This window comes from Macrosteles quadrilineatus, unplaced genomic scaffold (genome assembly GCF_028750875.1).
Source record: "Macrosteles quadrilineatus isolate MER2022 unplaced genomic scaffold, UCM_ALF_1.0 Scaffold_41__1_contigs__length_1036756, whole genome shotgun sequence".
In the NCBI taxonomy this organism is placed as follows: domain Eukaryota; kingdom Metazoa; phylum Arthropoda; class Insecta; order Hemiptera; family Cicadellidae; genus Macrosteles; species Macrosteles quadrilineatus.
The window spans coordinates 117,593-135,062 of record NW_026542634.1 but is presented as its reverse complement, the minus strand read 5'-3'; the positions used below and the strand labels follow the sequence as shown (position 1 = coordinate 135,062).

At 34.2% G+C, this 17,470-nt stretch overlaps 1 protein-coding gene across 1 annotated transcript in view; it reads right to left on the bottom strand.

Moving 5' to 3' along the window:
• LOC129005898 (uncharacterized) overlaps positions 1 to 17,470 on the bottom strand; it is a 37,552-nt gene that overhangs the window by 10,028 nt on the left and 10,054 nt on the right. Inside the window, exons 3-8 of the mRNA XM_054434938.1 lie at positions 13,631 to 13,798; positions 11,466 to 11,615; positions 8,994 to 9,146; positions 5,674 to 5,865; positions 4,625 to 4,695; positions 3,654 to 3,826 (exon numbers count right to left, since the gene is read on the bottom strand). Coding sequence (XP_054290913.1) covers positions 3,654 to 3,826; positions 4,625 to 4,695; positions 5,674 to 5,865; positions 8,994 to 9,146; positions 11,466 to 11,615; positions 13,631 to 13,798 — 907 coding nt within the window. The remainder of the gene's footprint in view (positions 1 to 3,653; positions 3,827 to 4,624; positions 4,696 to 5,673; positions 5,866 to 8,993; positions 9,147 to 11,465; positions 11,616 to 13,630; positions 13,799 to 17,470) is intronic.

Genomic DNA, 17,470 nt, shown 5'->3' with positions numbered 1-17,470 from the left:
TTTCTGTGATTTGAAAACAATTAAATCGGTTTATTATTCAGTAATTCATTCACACATAACGTATGGCATTGAAGTCTATGGAGCTACTTCAAATTTTAACATGAATAGAATCTTATGTTGGCAAGAAAAAGCATTAAGAACTATGTTAAAACTAAAATATGACACTCCTTGTAAAACTTATTTTTCAGAATTAGGGATAATGACAGTTTACAGCCTTTATATTTTTAACACTATTCTCTATATAAAGAACATAATTGGCACATTATCAAAAAATCTTGAAAAACATGAATATAATACTAGACAAAGACATGATTTTCAAATTACAAAACATAACAAAGAGTTTTTTAAAAAGAAGCCAAGCTATAATGGGATTATCTTTTTTAACAGCCTACCAATTTCAATTAAAAATAAAATAACCTCTGGCAATTTTAAAAATGTTTTAAAATCTTTTCTAATTGAAGGTGCATTTTATAGTTTTAATGAATTCCATACAAAAACTAAGCAACACTATGTTAGTCTTTAAGTTTAGTAATAGTTTTATATTGACACCATTTATGTATACATATTGTATATAAAAATGAATAAAGATGATTTTGATTTGATTTGATTTGATTTGATTTGAATGTAAAACTCATTGTTGAGTGGGAACCAGACCAGCTAACTACCAAGTAAACAAGCCCGAGCATTTTATGTCTGTGTTGTTTACTGGAGAAGATGGATGCCGATAGGACTAAAACATTCAGGCAGCCAACTTTCCAAACGTAATGTGATCTTGAAGTGATCAGTGTGTATAGAATAGAAAAGGGAAATTAAAAACCCTACAAGTGATCATAGAGGCCAGTGGCAGAACTATTGAACAATGTATTGACATTTTAGCATACAAAATAGTTGTTAGCTTTAGCTGTAATGGCGCCGCAACACTTCTTGTAACAGGAAACTTCAACACCAATTGACATTCATTTGAACCGGGTAGTTTTTCCTGCTTTACTCTTGATTCATGCTTGACTTATCATCAGGCAATGGAACAGCCGGTAAACTACTAAATAAGAACTCATTATCAAACATACGCCTTCCTCTTATACTTAACAAATATTTTAGGCTGGCAAACGTAGAACTTGATAAAGAAAATAATAAGTATAAGGTTAAAATGTAGTGTTTGGTGTTACTTTTAATGTTGATACTTAGCTCAACTGCACCCTTTACATATATCTATTACATCAATGGTGTAATAAATAACACCTTGTATCCATTTCATTGTACTTTATACTTCCTTATTAAATGGCGACCATACAAAGTAGGTATTTTAAGCCAAGTATGAATGGAGATGAGTGTAGGATGAGTGGTGTGATCTTGTAGTCTAGTTAGTGACTAAGGCCGACATTACTTAGACACAGCTGTTAATTAATAGCCCATACAGCTAATGGCAACTAAGTAATTGTATTTCAGTACCAAACGTTATGTAGTAGCCTACATTGATTGTTTATTACTAAAATATTTGTTTGTTGATTCGATTGTCTTTCTCCGCTTTAAAAATGTAACATCAATGTTTTTTAATTAACAAAGACAATTCATCATTGTTACGTCGTTGGAAACGTTATGTATGAATTACAATCTGGAACACTAATGATGGTTTCAGGGTGTCCAAGCCAACCAAAAAAAATTTATGAGTAATTCATGAGTAAAAAAAAATTCCAGGTCGTACTTTTTATACTAAAATTTCTAACGTGTTTTGCGCCAACTCCCACAATGCTGGTTTGGCGCTAACACAGCTCGCTATTTTAGTTATCAGAAAGAGCATTCTCAGTTAAAGAAAAAAAATTTATGATTGATTAAATAATCCAAAATTAAAAACTAGGGGTCTGCGGTACAGAAAATTTAAGGTCGGTACAGTACAATATTTTGTACCTCAGTTCTCGGTACAAAATCGGTACGGTACGCGGCTACCCGTATTTTTGCGGTTTTCTTCTCAAATCTGTATTTGAACCATTATTTTTAATTTTAATAATTGACATTACTATGAAAATGGATAGTATCCTACATTCATGGTTTTCTAACAACAATTACTGTACCACACATTATTAAAACCTTTTACTCCTACGAGGATTGTGTCAAGAACAATCACAGTTAAGATAAAGGCCTTACCTATTTTACTCTGAGATACTTTGAATAGCCATGATAAAAATTAACTTATTTCCAACCAATACAATGTCTAGTTGTTTTTTAACCTTTTAAAACATATAAAAGCATTCAGTACAAAAACAGTGTAGTTGACAGCTATTCACATTCAACAGATTACAATGAAGAACAGGATGTTATGATGAAGTAATGGCAAATAGCATCTTTTTTATCAGCTTCAAAACTAATTATAAGATGGATACATCTTTTGCAAAGTTTTTTTTTCTTACACTAAAATTTGGATTACCACAGAGTCTATTGTCTTTTTATTTACAAAGTTAACATCCACACATAACAATCATTAGTTCATTAACTCAGACTCAATCCAATTTTCTTAGTATATTTTAAGGATCTTTCAAAGAGTCAAAAGACCCAGGCCTAGACTTAATTATTTAGGATGGCCTATATAAATTGAGTAGGTTACAATGAGGGTAGCAAAATCACTATCATAATTCTAGTTCATAAGATTTAGATTGCATAAAGTACCTTCAACACAATAAAAAAATCTAAGAAACAAAAAACATTTCAACCTTAACAGCCACATCCAAAAATATAAGACAAGATACAGAACATGCAATGACATTAATTTAAGACCGAGTAGGCTTGTATAACAGAAAAAAAAATATGCAAACAACAACTACTACACTTCTGGTTTCATCAATAGAAAGATAAATTATCCATAACAAATATCTTAACTTATAAAATAAGATTGTAGATTAGTAACGACTTTAATATGAAGCTATAAACAGTTTTATGGCAGTAGGCAATGGCCAGCGGCAAATTGAATATTCACGAAAATACTGACTGAGTTAGAGATAACATTTACAGTCATCATAAAACTATTATTTTTATGATAAAATAGAATTGGGGAAAGTCGTAAAGGAATAAAAGTGATAAAACTCAACAGTTCTTGAAGTACTTGAATACAACAATTGTTGTCGTGATAAAATGTTAATGGATTTGGGACTGCTAATGGGTTTTTTATTGCATCATCACCCTAGTAATAAATTATGAAGATGTAAACAAACATCTGATAAGACTTTTATGTGCTCAGAACCAACCACCGTTGACTATGATAAGTAATTTATTATTATAAACCGCGTAAAATGCTGTACCGAACCTGATGACGGTAATTAAGCTTGTACTGAACCGATGACGGTAATTAAGCTTGTACCGATGACGGTAATTAAGCTTGTACCGTACCGGACCGACTTTTTAGGTGCACCGCAGACCCCTATTAAAAGCTAATCCTTAAACCTGCAATTTATTAATAACTTCTTTAAAATAGTGATATGTCGATAAATTGATCAAATCTCTATTCAGACACCTGAAAAATAGATTCTTAATACACGACACGACTCACCCGTGAGGAGGTTAGATAAACTAGCATCGGCTACCTCGGGCAGGAATCATCATGCTTGTACAGTTAATACCTACTGTCCAGCTTTGAGGCGTAATATACTATTTCCTTTACTTACGCTGAACAACATGGTAGAGTGGTAGTATCTGTACTATGATGCTGTCTTCCCCTCCCCAGTAGAGGTGGGATTCTTGCCACTCATGCGTAGCTCCGATACAGAACTCTATGTCCTGCTCCCCACGCAGGAAAGTCAGAGTGGCCCCGCGGTAACTCAAAACGTGATGCAGAAATCTGAAAGAATTGCAAATCAAGTTATTTACTGGCACAATACTGCTTGATCCAGTTAATAACATGTTTGTGTCCTACTGTTTGGTTTTGAAACAGCTGCTGGTCACCTCAACACTGGCTGATTGGTGTGGCCACACAGTGCTAAAAAGATCATTTTTAGTAATGCAAAGCATGAATTGAAATCAAATCAAATATCTTTTTTTCCATTAGGTACAATTAAGTACAATAAAGTAATAAAATACAAGTTAAAACACCTATTGATACTTGTTGTAATTTATAGCATGAATAAGTACTATATTAGGGCAAAATATTAGTGATATGTTTTGTGACTTTGCTTGTAAATCTATCAGCTCCTGGATTTTAATTTTCTCAGTTAAAGCAGCTGAACTCTTCCTTTTTTCAAACAAAAGTAATTTAACATGCATGAGAACAGTGTGAGATGAGTATACTCTATGTATAACATGTTAAGAGAAAGATTGTAAAAATGAGTTGGCTCAAGTCCTTACACAAGGAGTCTTAAGACATTTTTATTTCATTCATTTCGGGTACGAGATTTTATTGTTCTCCAGGTTTTATTTAAAAGGAGTTTGGTTAGCGTAACTGAGAAAATAGAGTACAGGTGCTAATAGATACACAAAAAATTCATCAAAAAAAACATGACTTCTGTATTGCTCTTTAGTAGTTTAATTATTTGTCTAAATAATTGTTGTGTGGCACACAATAGTTTAGAAACCTTGTATTGTGTTTTTTATGTTTTACTTAAATCAAGGTTTTATTCGTTAAGAATTGTCAGAATAGTACCTGTTTGCTCCAAGCCCATGTTGGTTGCTATTGTAGAGCATAGTCCAATGGGATGGACAAGATAGATCTAACTGTAAAATCATAAAAACAATATAATACTTGACTAATCATAAAGAATATATTTAGTCCATACTGGTTGCTTATTGTAGACCATAGTCAACTAGGATGGACAAGATACACTTAACTGTAACATCAGGGAAACAATATAATACTTGTCTAATCATAGAATATATTTATTTATATTAGACCTAAGACGCCATTTTCGTACTTGTAAAACGACTTGATCAAGTCTTTAATCACCAGTAATAATTACAACAATAACAAAAATCAAATAAAATACAATACAAATATTTATATACTATGCATAATTTTAAATAGGCTATCACAGGTTTATAAATACAGTAGAGTCCCGCAAACTCGGCGTAATGTGGACTGGAAGGGTGCTGAGTTTGTGAAATGCCAGGTTATCAGGAACTAGGGTTAAAAATAAGGACAATACAATTTTTAAGCGTTTTAACCTCCTTCTTTTATATTACAAGTCAGTATTAAGTCATCAGATATAGTACAAAAAATCCTTGGTACGAGTTGTGAATGATTTTACTTGAGCTGGCTTGAGTCCATGTTTAACTCGGACTCGAAATATCACTAATTTTCTGAGCCAGGTGATGGCCGAGTTATCCAGACTGCCGGGTTATCGAGTGCCGAGTTTGCGGGACTCTACTGTAATGCCAATTTCACAAAAACATAAAATAGCTTTTTTTCTGACATGGGAAATTTGCTAAAAGGTCACCATTTACGTTGCACTAAATAAATGCAATGTGGTAACTATGCTACCATTATTATTGTATTGTTCTTAGACATTCCTGTGTAACCTGAAAATAAAACATGTAGTAGCCAAATTAAACAAACCTTATCAGTTTGACAGATATGAAGTATTGTATGTCAACTTGATATTACAGTAATATAAGTTCATAGCATGATTTGAGTCATACAATAAATCAGCAAAAACCATGTTAAAATAGGCTGTATTCTTCATAACACAAACTCACGATTCGGGCTAGGTAGTTCTTGGTGCAAAATCCGTTGTTGGATGAAATGGCGGGGGAATGGTGCTGTGGCTTGGTAAAAAGAGCAGGGAGGGTGCAGGCCAAGATCCACACTTGAGAGACTGGCAGCAAGGGCTTAGGCTTGTCCCATGGAGCAGGTGCCTTCTCCAACACTGGGGTTGTCAGCTCTAGACCCTGTAATGCATATCACTTTAAGCATAACATGAGCAGACGTAATCATTTATCCTCCCAACATTAAATTGAATAAGAAAATCAAGCTCAATTGCACATCCAAAACATAATAGTAGTGCAAACCATCAAGCATTGCCTACATTCAAACTACCATATAATCACAATACCCCCGCCGCAGCAAACCTGACGCCTAAGCGAATTTCCATTTGGCTGAATTGATTTTCAATTGATCTATTTAAATAACATTAGGTTTAACGAGTACCCAGGTTTGCTGCTACAAGGAAACTAATAAAGTGTGTGTTTTAAGTAAAATAATTATTGCTTAGTATAAAATGAATATATTTGCCAAGTTTGATCAAAAGATATCCATAAACAAGCAAACTACAACATTTTACAATATTCTCCATAAGAATAACATGGGAATTTTAAATTTACCATTTTTTTAGTTTTCTCCGTAACCAATAACCGTACAAAAACACTTTGATATACTGAATTGTTTGTTTTTTTAAGCTCTTTAAGAAGGTTTAGAGAAAAATTGGGAAATTTTGTGTTTTGAGGGTCAAAATTGTGAAAAACCAATTTTTATCCCATAAAACCCCCCATAAAACCCTGTTCCCATGGTCCGATCATGCTGGATCGCGAACTCATTCAAGTTTATCCCGCCTTACACCTTCAAACCAAATTTCATCAAAATCGGATAAAAATTACTCAAGTTATCGTGTTCACGGACACACACATATATATACATATATAAAAATTTGAACGAGTGGTGTTTTTGGCCTCTGGGGACATCAAAATGAAAAAGTAAATCGGTCCCGGGCCTAAGTCTTACCATGAGACCTACGGTAATAGCTACTTCCCTATAGGGAAATTCGCTATGAGACTATACAGGGTGTTTTTTTTAAGTGTGCTACCATTGGGATCTCAGTAACTAATGATTTTACAGCAAACTTTAAATGGGGCTCCCTTGTTTTTAAAGAGGTTCAAAAATAATTAAATGAAATTTTTGTAAATGGCCGCCATTTTCCAATATGGCGGTCAGCTTTGAAATTTCTTATGGAAGAACAAGTTATCATGTTTTCAGATAGAACATGCAATTTAAAAACTTTTTTATTCTTGACATTTTTTTGATAAACCCACTCGTTTAGGAGTTACAGCCTATGGAAAAATGACTTCCGGTGTACATTTTACATCATGTAGCTCCTAAACAAGTAGGTTTATAACGAAAATGTGAAGAGTAAATATGTCAAATAAGTCTTAAAATTGAATCCACATTCCATAAAGACCATAAAATACAATGTTTTCCACTTTTCAAGTTTGCCACCATTTTGGAAAATGGCCGCCATTTTTCAAATAATAGAATTAATATTTTTAACAAATTTTATGATCTTTTTGAAATGTGGATGCAATTTTAAGACTTATTTGACTTATTTACTCTTGTAAAAACTTGTACTCTTGATGTAAAACACTAGAGGCTATTGAAGTTGTAGCACGATTAGAAGCACCATAACGTACGCTAACCAAAACAGTAGAATTAAAGTCAATCCTCATTTGCCTACCATAGGTATTTTTTTTTTTTTAGTTTAGGTAAATATTCTTGGTTGTTGTCATAAAATTGTAAAATTTAGTTTGCGAGCACATCGATACATTATCATCACCATCCTGTTGTTCAATTTCGGAATCTAAATCTTCGGAATCACTGACCTAAAAGTGCCGCGCTAAAGTGAATTTGATTTGCTATGCGCGACTGTAAGATCAGTTCTGACATCGTCTGTTGTTTTTGTTAAGTTGCTATCACATACAGATTTTTGGTATTACATTTTGATATTGATTATTATATTTTAAATACTAGTACAAAATGATGTTTTTCTTGATTTTTTTCAACATTTGCAGCCGATGCGCGTCCGGAAGATATTAACATACAATACTATTATTTAAATATCAATTTCTTAGTGTCTTGTAGATGACATTTTTAACTATTAAATATTAAAAATAAGAAATTTTAAAAAATTTAAAAATGTCCGATAAAATATGAGTTTTTAATTTTTTTCCAAACTTTAGAGCACATGCACGACCGGAAGATAACAACCAATATTTTTATTATTTTTATCTTGTTTTGGTCTTACAATTTAGCAACTTTTCCAAGGTATTACAACTTGAAAAAATACCCCCGCCGCAGCAAACCTGCCGACTAAGCGAATTTCCATTTGTCTGAATTGATTTTCAGTTAAATATATTTTAATAACATTAGGTTTAACAAGTACCTAGGTTTGCTGCTACAAGGAAACTAATAAAGTGTGTTTTTGAGGAAAATATTGATAGCTTAGTACAAATTAAATAAATTTGCCAAGTTTGATCAAAATTTATCCATAAACAAGCAAACTACAACATTTGACAATATTCTCCATAAGAATAACATGGGAATTTTAAATTTACAATTTTTTTAATTTTCTCCGTTACTAATAATCGAACAAAATACTTTTGTATACTAAATTATTTGTTTTTTTAAGCTCTTTAAAAAGGTCTAAAGAGAAATCGGGAAATTTTGTATTTTGAGGGTCAAAAGTGAGAAAAACCAATTTTTACCCCGTAAAACCCCCCGTAAAGCCCCGTTCCCATGGTCCGATCGTGCTGGTTCGCGAACTCATTCAAGTTTATCCCGCTTTACACCTTTAAACCAAATTTCATCAAAATCGGACAAAAATTACTCAAGTTATCGCGTTCACGGACGTATATATATATATATATATATATATATATATATATATATATATAAGTCTATATATATATACATATATAAAAATTTGAACGAATGGTGTTTTTGGCCTCTGGGGACATCAAAATGAAAAAGTAAATCGGTCCCGGGTCTAGGTCTTACCGTGCCACCTACGGTAATAGCTACTTCCCTATAGGGAAATTCGCTAAAATTAATTATTGATTTTTTTCGACCCTCCCTAATGTACATTTACAATTTCATGTTTAATTAAATTTGTCGGGGCGCAATGAAGAGGAAAATTCCCCCACAAGGTAGGTGGAGAGGGGCGCAATTATCTGTCGGGCCTATAGCGCATCACATGCAAACCGCAGCCATGGAGTGCAGCCAAGGTTTGAAGCAAGAAGTATTACTTTACCTGGTCTTTATCATCAAGCCGTTCTGTGACACTGTGAAAGCCTGTTGTGAGTATGTGGACAATGTATCGGTGCAGAACTGTCACTAAACGCTTACAATGCTCTTCTAGCCAATGAGCCAGGTAGATCACTGGTAGTGAGTCTTTCTTGTGGAACTGAAAACAGATACAAAGTGGTTAGGCTATTATAACAGGGTGTCTAGTTTATTTCCATTATAAAATTCAAGACTAATTCCAGACTTTTCAAGACTAATTCCAGATTTTTCAAGACTAGTTTTTTCAACAATTAGTGGGTGCTGATACCAAAATGTATCGATTCTCGATTCTTGATACCGATACCAATTTTTATAGCTTAACCAAATTTTCTAAATAATACTACACCAACCCCTGTCTTTGTCATAAAGTAGTATTATGATAATGTGGTGTTTTCAAGTAAAGAAATAATGCAGCAATAAAAATTCTAACTAGCAAATTTGGTTTTTTTTATCAAGAAGTCTTCCATGTACCGTACGTTTAGACATCATCATTGACTTCAGCGGTTACAGAAACTTGATCGTTGTCCGCGATCACGGCAAAATCATGAACATTTCCCGCGGCCTTGTAGACAACAATGACATCATCGTCGTCTCCCGCGGTCTCAGAAACGTCATCGTCCGCGATCGCGGCAAAATCATGAATATTTCCCGCGGCTGTTTAGACATCACCGTCATCTCCCGCGGTCATGGAAACGTCAATGTCATCTCCCGCGGTCACGGAAACGTCATCGTCGTCGTCCGCGATCGCGGAAAAATCATGAACATTTCCCACGGCTGTTTAGACATCATCGTCATCTCCCGCGGTCATGGAAACGTCAATGTCATCTCCCGCGGTCACGGAAACGTCATCGTCGTCGTCCGCGATCGCGGAAAAATCATGAACATTTCCCGCGGCTGTTTAGACATCACCGTCATCTCCTGGGGTCACGGAAACGTTATCGTCATCGTCCTCGATCACGGCAAAATCATGAACATTTCCCGCAGCCGTGTAGACATCATCGTCGTCTCTCGTGGTTTCGGAAACGTCATCGTCGTCGTCCACTATCGCGGCAAAATCGTGAACATTTCCCGAGGCCGTGTAGACCATCATCATTGGCTTTCGCGGTTACGTAAACGCAAGACGACGATCGCGGAAAAATCATGAAAATTCCCGACTTTGAAATCAATTTAAGACTAAATCCCGACTTTTCAAGACCATTTTGAAATTCAATACTAATTCCCGACTTTCCCGATTACTAGACACTCTGTTATAATCATCTGTGTGTTGGTGTATCAGTGCCTCTGATGATAGCAAGATGGACTATCTGAGGTAGCAGTGTCGTGGGTTTGAGGCCCATTGCCGCATCTCAAAATTGATCAGCACAGTTCATTCTTGTATTGTAAAAGTGTTACAATAGGTTTAACTTGTTAGGCATTTATTTTACAGAGAACTTTAAATGAACAACTTCCCTTATTTTTTTGTAACGTTTTACGACATGCTATTTTTTATTTAAAAAATTGTTTCAATGGCAAAGCCCACTTTTTATGATAATTTTGCATTCCACATAAGTTTTTAAGACATGTTTACTCTTGTCATTTTTGTGATACTCCTAACTGTTTAGAAGATACAGCCATAGGAACCTAGGAGGGACATATCTTCGGGGTCGCAGGAGATGTTTAAGATGGAACCGGGACCGCGGGACATGTCGACGATGGTGACGTCACCACAGAACATGTCTACAATGGCGTTGTAACGGAAGGACATCTCGACGATAGCGCCGTAACCGCGGGACGTGTTGATGGGAATTGTGATAGTACAGATTGTGAGCACACATGATTCTGTAGTATTCAGAGCTAAGCACAAAGCAACAAGTTTGGTTTGGGTTTAGTTATCACAAAAAAGTTATTGGGAAACTTACTTTGCCAAGTTTATGAGATACGTTTTTTGTTGTTTCTGAATCAGGCATCAATTTATTTGGTTGAAGTAAGGATAATATTATCACGTACTGTCACACAAATTAATGGTGCATCAATATTTCTAAACATCTAACAAGAATTCTCATAAGTAACCCTCAATCCCATTCTATTTTATTTTAAAATAGAGTGCAAGGGCTCAGCCAACCATGTCACTGGCAATTAAGCCCACAACGAGAAAAAACATCTAGATTTTGAAAAATCTATCCATAAAATATCTGTATTCTGTACAACCACTAATGTTCTACATACCACTTACTTTGAGCCATTCCATCGCATCCATTATGCTGGTATGTGAGTATACTCCATAGAAAAGAAGATAAGAGGATTTAACAACAGATTCCATATACTATCTCAATAACTTACAATTAATATTGTTTCCATTCCGATCATAGGGATTAAACTGGATACCATAAATTTGACTCGTTCCTTTAACTTTATTTCTTTAACAGAGGTTTTAATGTATGATGAACAACTATTGACTTACTGCAGAGTTAGATATAGCTTCAAGTGTTTTGAAAAGTTGCCGACAGCTCTGTGGGCCTTCAGGGTAGTGGTCCATAGATATCTTGTAGACAGTAAGTAACAGGCTCTGGAATTGTTCTGTGTTCATGTATTCTGCATTCCCAGCATACATCTGACAATCATAATTCATTATGACCCAGTCGAAACAACAACAAAAAAAGAAAGTAAAAATACTGGTTTTTTATATTATTTACACAGTGATTTCTAGTGTTTATTTTTAATCATTTATAGTTTGTTTTCATTTTGTACAGAGTATAATTTGTTTGAAATGGAGAGTTTTCTTTTTCTTTTAATAATGATGAAAAGATAAAAATGAGTTTTGGAAAATAATGGAATTAATATTACAGTATCACAAAGGAACAAACTCTGTGTTGACTAGATGCTAAATTAAAACAAGCAACTTTTAATTTAATAAGTGACAGTATGATAACAGTTGTAATTTTCTGTCAAGATTTCTCAGAAACTACTGCAAAATAATGAATTAAATTTTAACAATGTTGTTAACATAAAACTCAGAATTCTTGTACCTTCTCATATCTGGAAAATGGCCAGCCTTTCTAAAAATCTTGATTAAAAAAGTATACTGTATTTCTATTTAGGAACATAATTTTTGCTTTACAGGATCAGGTAGACATGAGTCTAGAAAACCCCATATTTCATGTGTTGACACTATTTGCATTGGTATACTGCAACAACTAGGAGTCGATGAATCTTGATCCATTTTACCTTCATGCAAGGTTAGGTTTGAGTACCGGTACCCTAATGTTGGCAAAGTATTTCCTCTTAACACGTTGAGTGCGGCATGAATTCAAACAGGCACTTGCCAATGACGGCGAGGCCCAGGCGAAGTCCCGGTGTGGCACCGTAACAGTGAACGCAATTGGCATTCAAATATTTAAATCTGAGGAATAACAAAAGAGCAGCGGTGATTGTACTACGTTACCCCGAGAATGGACGTAGTTCCCTGAAACACCCAAAGGTAGCAACACTGCCTGGATCAGTAGTCAGTGTCTTTGTAATGTGGCTTGAAGGTAGAAAATCCCCGAAACCGAGACAAAAGTATTGTCAGACGAGATTTTACAGGAAATCTGTGTACCAACTAAACCAAAATAAAGCTCACATTCCAAACAACAGGCTAGCAACGATTACAACTTTCCCTGGCAATGGCTGAGCTCATACTGAACTAATGTAGTGGGAGTTGCGCAACTACAACATCAATTGATGTAGGCTGATAGAAGCACTTGTGGCGCGACAACATCAATTGATGTAGTCAGCACTCAACGTGTTAACTTAATCTACACTTTATATTAACTTTTTTAGATTGTGATAAATTTAGTGGTTATGTTTAAACCACACGGTTGCTTGGATTAAACCAAAGGAAATATTAAGAAACAACATAGAGCACAGTATAGTTATGTTTCTAAAGTTAACGGTAGGCCTAAATGTGTAACTTTTTTAACACACCCATACTACTTTGTAAAACATACCACATATAAGTGAACTCGTAAATTGTGGTTAGGTTTTCCCTGGTTCATTCAGAAAAAATATACTTAATACATTACAAGTGTCTTGAAAATAAAATTTCTTATTCAATTTTTAGATGACCTAAGCATACTGTTGGCATTGTACTGTTGCATTTTGGAAAATAACTGACAATGCCAGAGTTAAAAATCAATTTGTCGCTTTCTTTTTTGTAGAACTCTCTTTTTTAAGTATTATAACCCTGTAATATCTTTTGTTAGTCTGATTATAATAGCCTATTGTAATATAGTCTAATTAATGTCTAAATGAACAGTTATCATGACTCAACTTTCTACTAGGAATATTTTTTAATGGAAACATACCATTAGACTATTTTACAAAAATGATCCTGAAACATTTGTTGGTTGATGACTCAGTCGGTAGCATTTAGCCTCTTTAAAATAATATACTGTAAAACAATGTTATGAGCGCGTCCCAATGCTGCACTACAATTTATAGTTCATTCTTTCCTTGGCTCGATATGTTTCACACGCATGCCTGAAGCCCATGTAGGCTCAATGAAAAGGTTAAAGAGGTGGCTAACCTCTTAGAGAGAAAAAAACTGGTTAGTTGTTCGGAGGGATTAAGCAAATTGAGAACGCTCACCATGACGTACATCTGGATTTGTTGTTCATCAGTCATGACTGTCATCAGCTTGTCAACCTGAACTTTGAACATGGTTGGAGACAGAACGCTAGAAGACACACCTGCGCTTTGCTGCCAGTAGGAGAAGAGAATCTGCCCAAGCTCTGGATACTTGGGAAACAGGTAACGCTGCAACATATCAACAATTAACTAAACATTTAACTCTAGAACCCCAATATCTTTCTGTGCAGCTCCTACTTGTTTTTAATTTAACAGTAAAAACACACCTCTGCTATACCCTGGCATCAAAATAGACAAATATGACTTAAACATTATTTGTAACTTCCTTTCATGTAAGAACAGAATCCTGGAAGTAATGTACCTCTATATGAATCTTTATTAGAAGGTCGTGTTAATCATAATGGTGACAGATACAATTATTACAAAGAATGTATGAATACAAAGGGTAGAGGATTTAAAGACATATTTAACAGTTGGCTGTTTGGTTACAATTTTACACAAGTGTCCAACGCAGACTTTGAAATGCTATAATTAACATGTTAGGAAATATCACACACTTTAGGAAAGGAGAGGACACAATCTTTCACTTAGAAATCATAAGTGTAAGAGATTATTTAACTATAACATTACGGTGATTGGCAACGGGAGACTCATATCATTCCTTGATGTACTTATTCTAAATATCTCAGCAAAGCATATTTCAAATTGTTCCTGAGGTTTGTGTTGCCCTTATTAGCTGCTTATTAGATCAATAAGACTATGTTAAGACACCATTAAATCCTGATGAATGGATAGTGATAGCAACCGGCTTTAAGTGAACTTCGTAATTTGATCAATGTATTGGTCTAGATGGCAAACATGTGGTAATGCACTGAATTATCAATCTTCTGATGAGAGTCTCAGCTTTGCCACTGAGGATGTGCCATCATAAAATGGCCAAAAAGTCTAGTTTTGTAAACAGTAGCCTACAAATACCAACTTGACATGACTCTCACCAAAAGACAGAGATTTCAGTAATGAAACCGGCCACTTAAGCCTATAAGAAAAATGTGGTACAGTAATACAATCACCATTACAGTAGGCCTACTCCAAAAGTTCTCCCCTTGTGTTAATTGAGAAAATTTCATAGTGAAAAACGCATGAAACATAATGCGTTTCATTCAAAAAACGCAAGTGAACTCAAAATATACAAAGCACAAGTGTCTCTGGCTTGCAACTGGCTCAGACTGATGGAAAACATTTAGGAGATTTCGCTCTTAACAACTTCTCACTAAACAATATCTCCAAAAAAATATATCGGATATAGCCCAGGGAATTTGTTTGCTACGTCCACAATGGAATATGACAAACACGTGTTTGTTGAATATAAGAAAGTGTTTCAACAAACATGTTTGCCAAAAGTTTGTTCAGTGTGGCTGAACAAGGTAACACATTAGTAAAGTAGTTACAAAATAGTAAATTTATACCAGGAATGATAAGATTAGGTTGGTTCAAACAAGACCTTGGATATTGTTCTATGAGGGAAACTTTTAACCTAACCCAGTCTTTCGATTTGATTGTTAATAACGACAAATATCTGATTGTTGTCACTGAAAACCCAAAAGCAAAATAATAAAACAAATATAATTGAAATTCGGTTCAATTACACATTTTATCTAGCAAACACAATAAATTGGCATATAAATAAACATGACCTTTTTTTATCAACATGCATTAGGTTATCTAATCTGTGCAATTAATAAAGAAACAACCAAGGCTGTATCCCAGGTATAGCTTAGTTATTATAACACTCATTTAACACTTTTCATATACAAGCACTACACATTGATGAACCATGTATTGTATTATCATCTAGTAAGCCTGTGACACAATTGATCTCTTAAAACACACCCTAAATGAAACGCACAAATATAGTGGTGGTTTTATTTCCTTATTAGTTTTATTTTGCATAAGCCTTCATAACAAAAGGTTGGTAAAACATGGTATTATACTATTCATGACAGACGAGAAAACTAATCAAGAAAATTTTCAAATTGAATCAGCCCTTGGATTACTTTTTTTATATTAGGCCAAAATGTTCTTTGAAAAACGTAACTATAAAAATCTTTATAAATATTTACAAACGGATTAGGCCTAGCTTAGAAATACTAACAACCTATAGTGTTACATTTTCAGTGAATTTTCCTATTAGAGAAGAGGCTATTACCAAAGGTAGCATTGTGGGACCTAGACTAAGACGAATTTACTTTTTCATTTTTATATCCTCAGAAGCCAAAAGCCACAGTGTGTGTGTGAGAGTGAATATGATAACTTGAGCAATTGTAGTCTGATTTAGTATGATGATTAATGGTCATGGGTAACATTCTAAGAACTGCTAATTTAAAATTACCATTTCATTCTTATTGAGAATAATTAAACTGTGTTGTTGTTTGTTTCAGGAAAATGTATTGACTTTATACTAAGTTTTTAACAATTTACGAAAAAACACACTTTTTCCCTTTCCTGGAGCAGCTGCATTAGAACTCGTTACACCTAATTTTGCTTAAATAGGGAATAAATCTGACTTGTTCAGAGGAATATTTCTGTAAAAATCCAACCAGGCAAATGGAAATTCGGGGTTTTCGGCAGGTTTGTTTTACCAACATTTTAGAATCAGCTGCAGCATTATATAAGGGTTTTAATTGGCTAAATAAATTAACAATCATTTATTAGATCAATCTTCTACAAGAGCTTATTTCACTGACCAGAATGTTTATAACAAGTAAAATATTCTTTGGTTAAAGGAACATGTGTAAACAATCCCTCTCACAGCCAATCAAGTGAAATTGCTAAAGTGGCTAATGAGTAACTCCAAGTGTTTAATCACTTCACTCGCCACAACAATTGTATTAATATCGTCAACCAGGTGATTTAGAATTTTGGCTAGCTTTAACACAGATTTTCATCCTCTCTATACATACTTGTTATTATTAGTTGTTACGGAAAACATTTTCTAATTCCACAAGCTCAGTAGGCCTACTGATGCTGCAACATGTTAGTTATCGCTTACTTCAGCTACGAGCTTACTTTTACTCAAGCTCATTAGCTTAACATAGCTCATATTGCTAGAACTGCGGTACGAAATGCCATTACATGGAGAAAGAACCAATGTTTCATGTGTGACATAAATAATTTACTGAATTCTTATAAATGACGGAGCAAACACAACACATTATTAAAGCTGTTGGAGTGTTTGTGCTAAAGGGTTGTATTTAACAGATATCGCTAACGAACAGACAAATTGTTTGTAACTCATGTGCAAATATCACTGACACTTTTCAATCATATCTCCTTCCTACACGCTACTGACCAACCCAATCCCAATGTAGATCTTTGTCATCTTAATCCATTGTAATTTGTAAAACATATTTATATTCACACAATATTCATTTAACATTACATATACACAGTATAATGAAACTTGTAAAAGTTATGGAGTATTTTTACGCTTATTTTTTTAACTAATCATAAAAACATCCATGACCTCCATTGTAGATTCATTGTATTTAAAAGTAAACATTAAACAATCTAAACAACTAAAAAATATAAGTTAAAAATTATATTTTTTAGTTTCACGATTAATGTGTTTTTTATCATGAAAGAAAATGTACTGTTGTATCAGGACACCCCATTAAAAGCTCATCAATGAGGGCTATTCATTAAGAATCTTAAGTTTTTTAGAAGTCTGTTGGCTGTTATTTTATATATGAGTTTCCTTGGGCTGAACCCAGGTATGTTGTTTTGTTTTTGTGCAACTATAATCAAAATATACAAACCAAATATGGATCCTCGGTGAGGGTT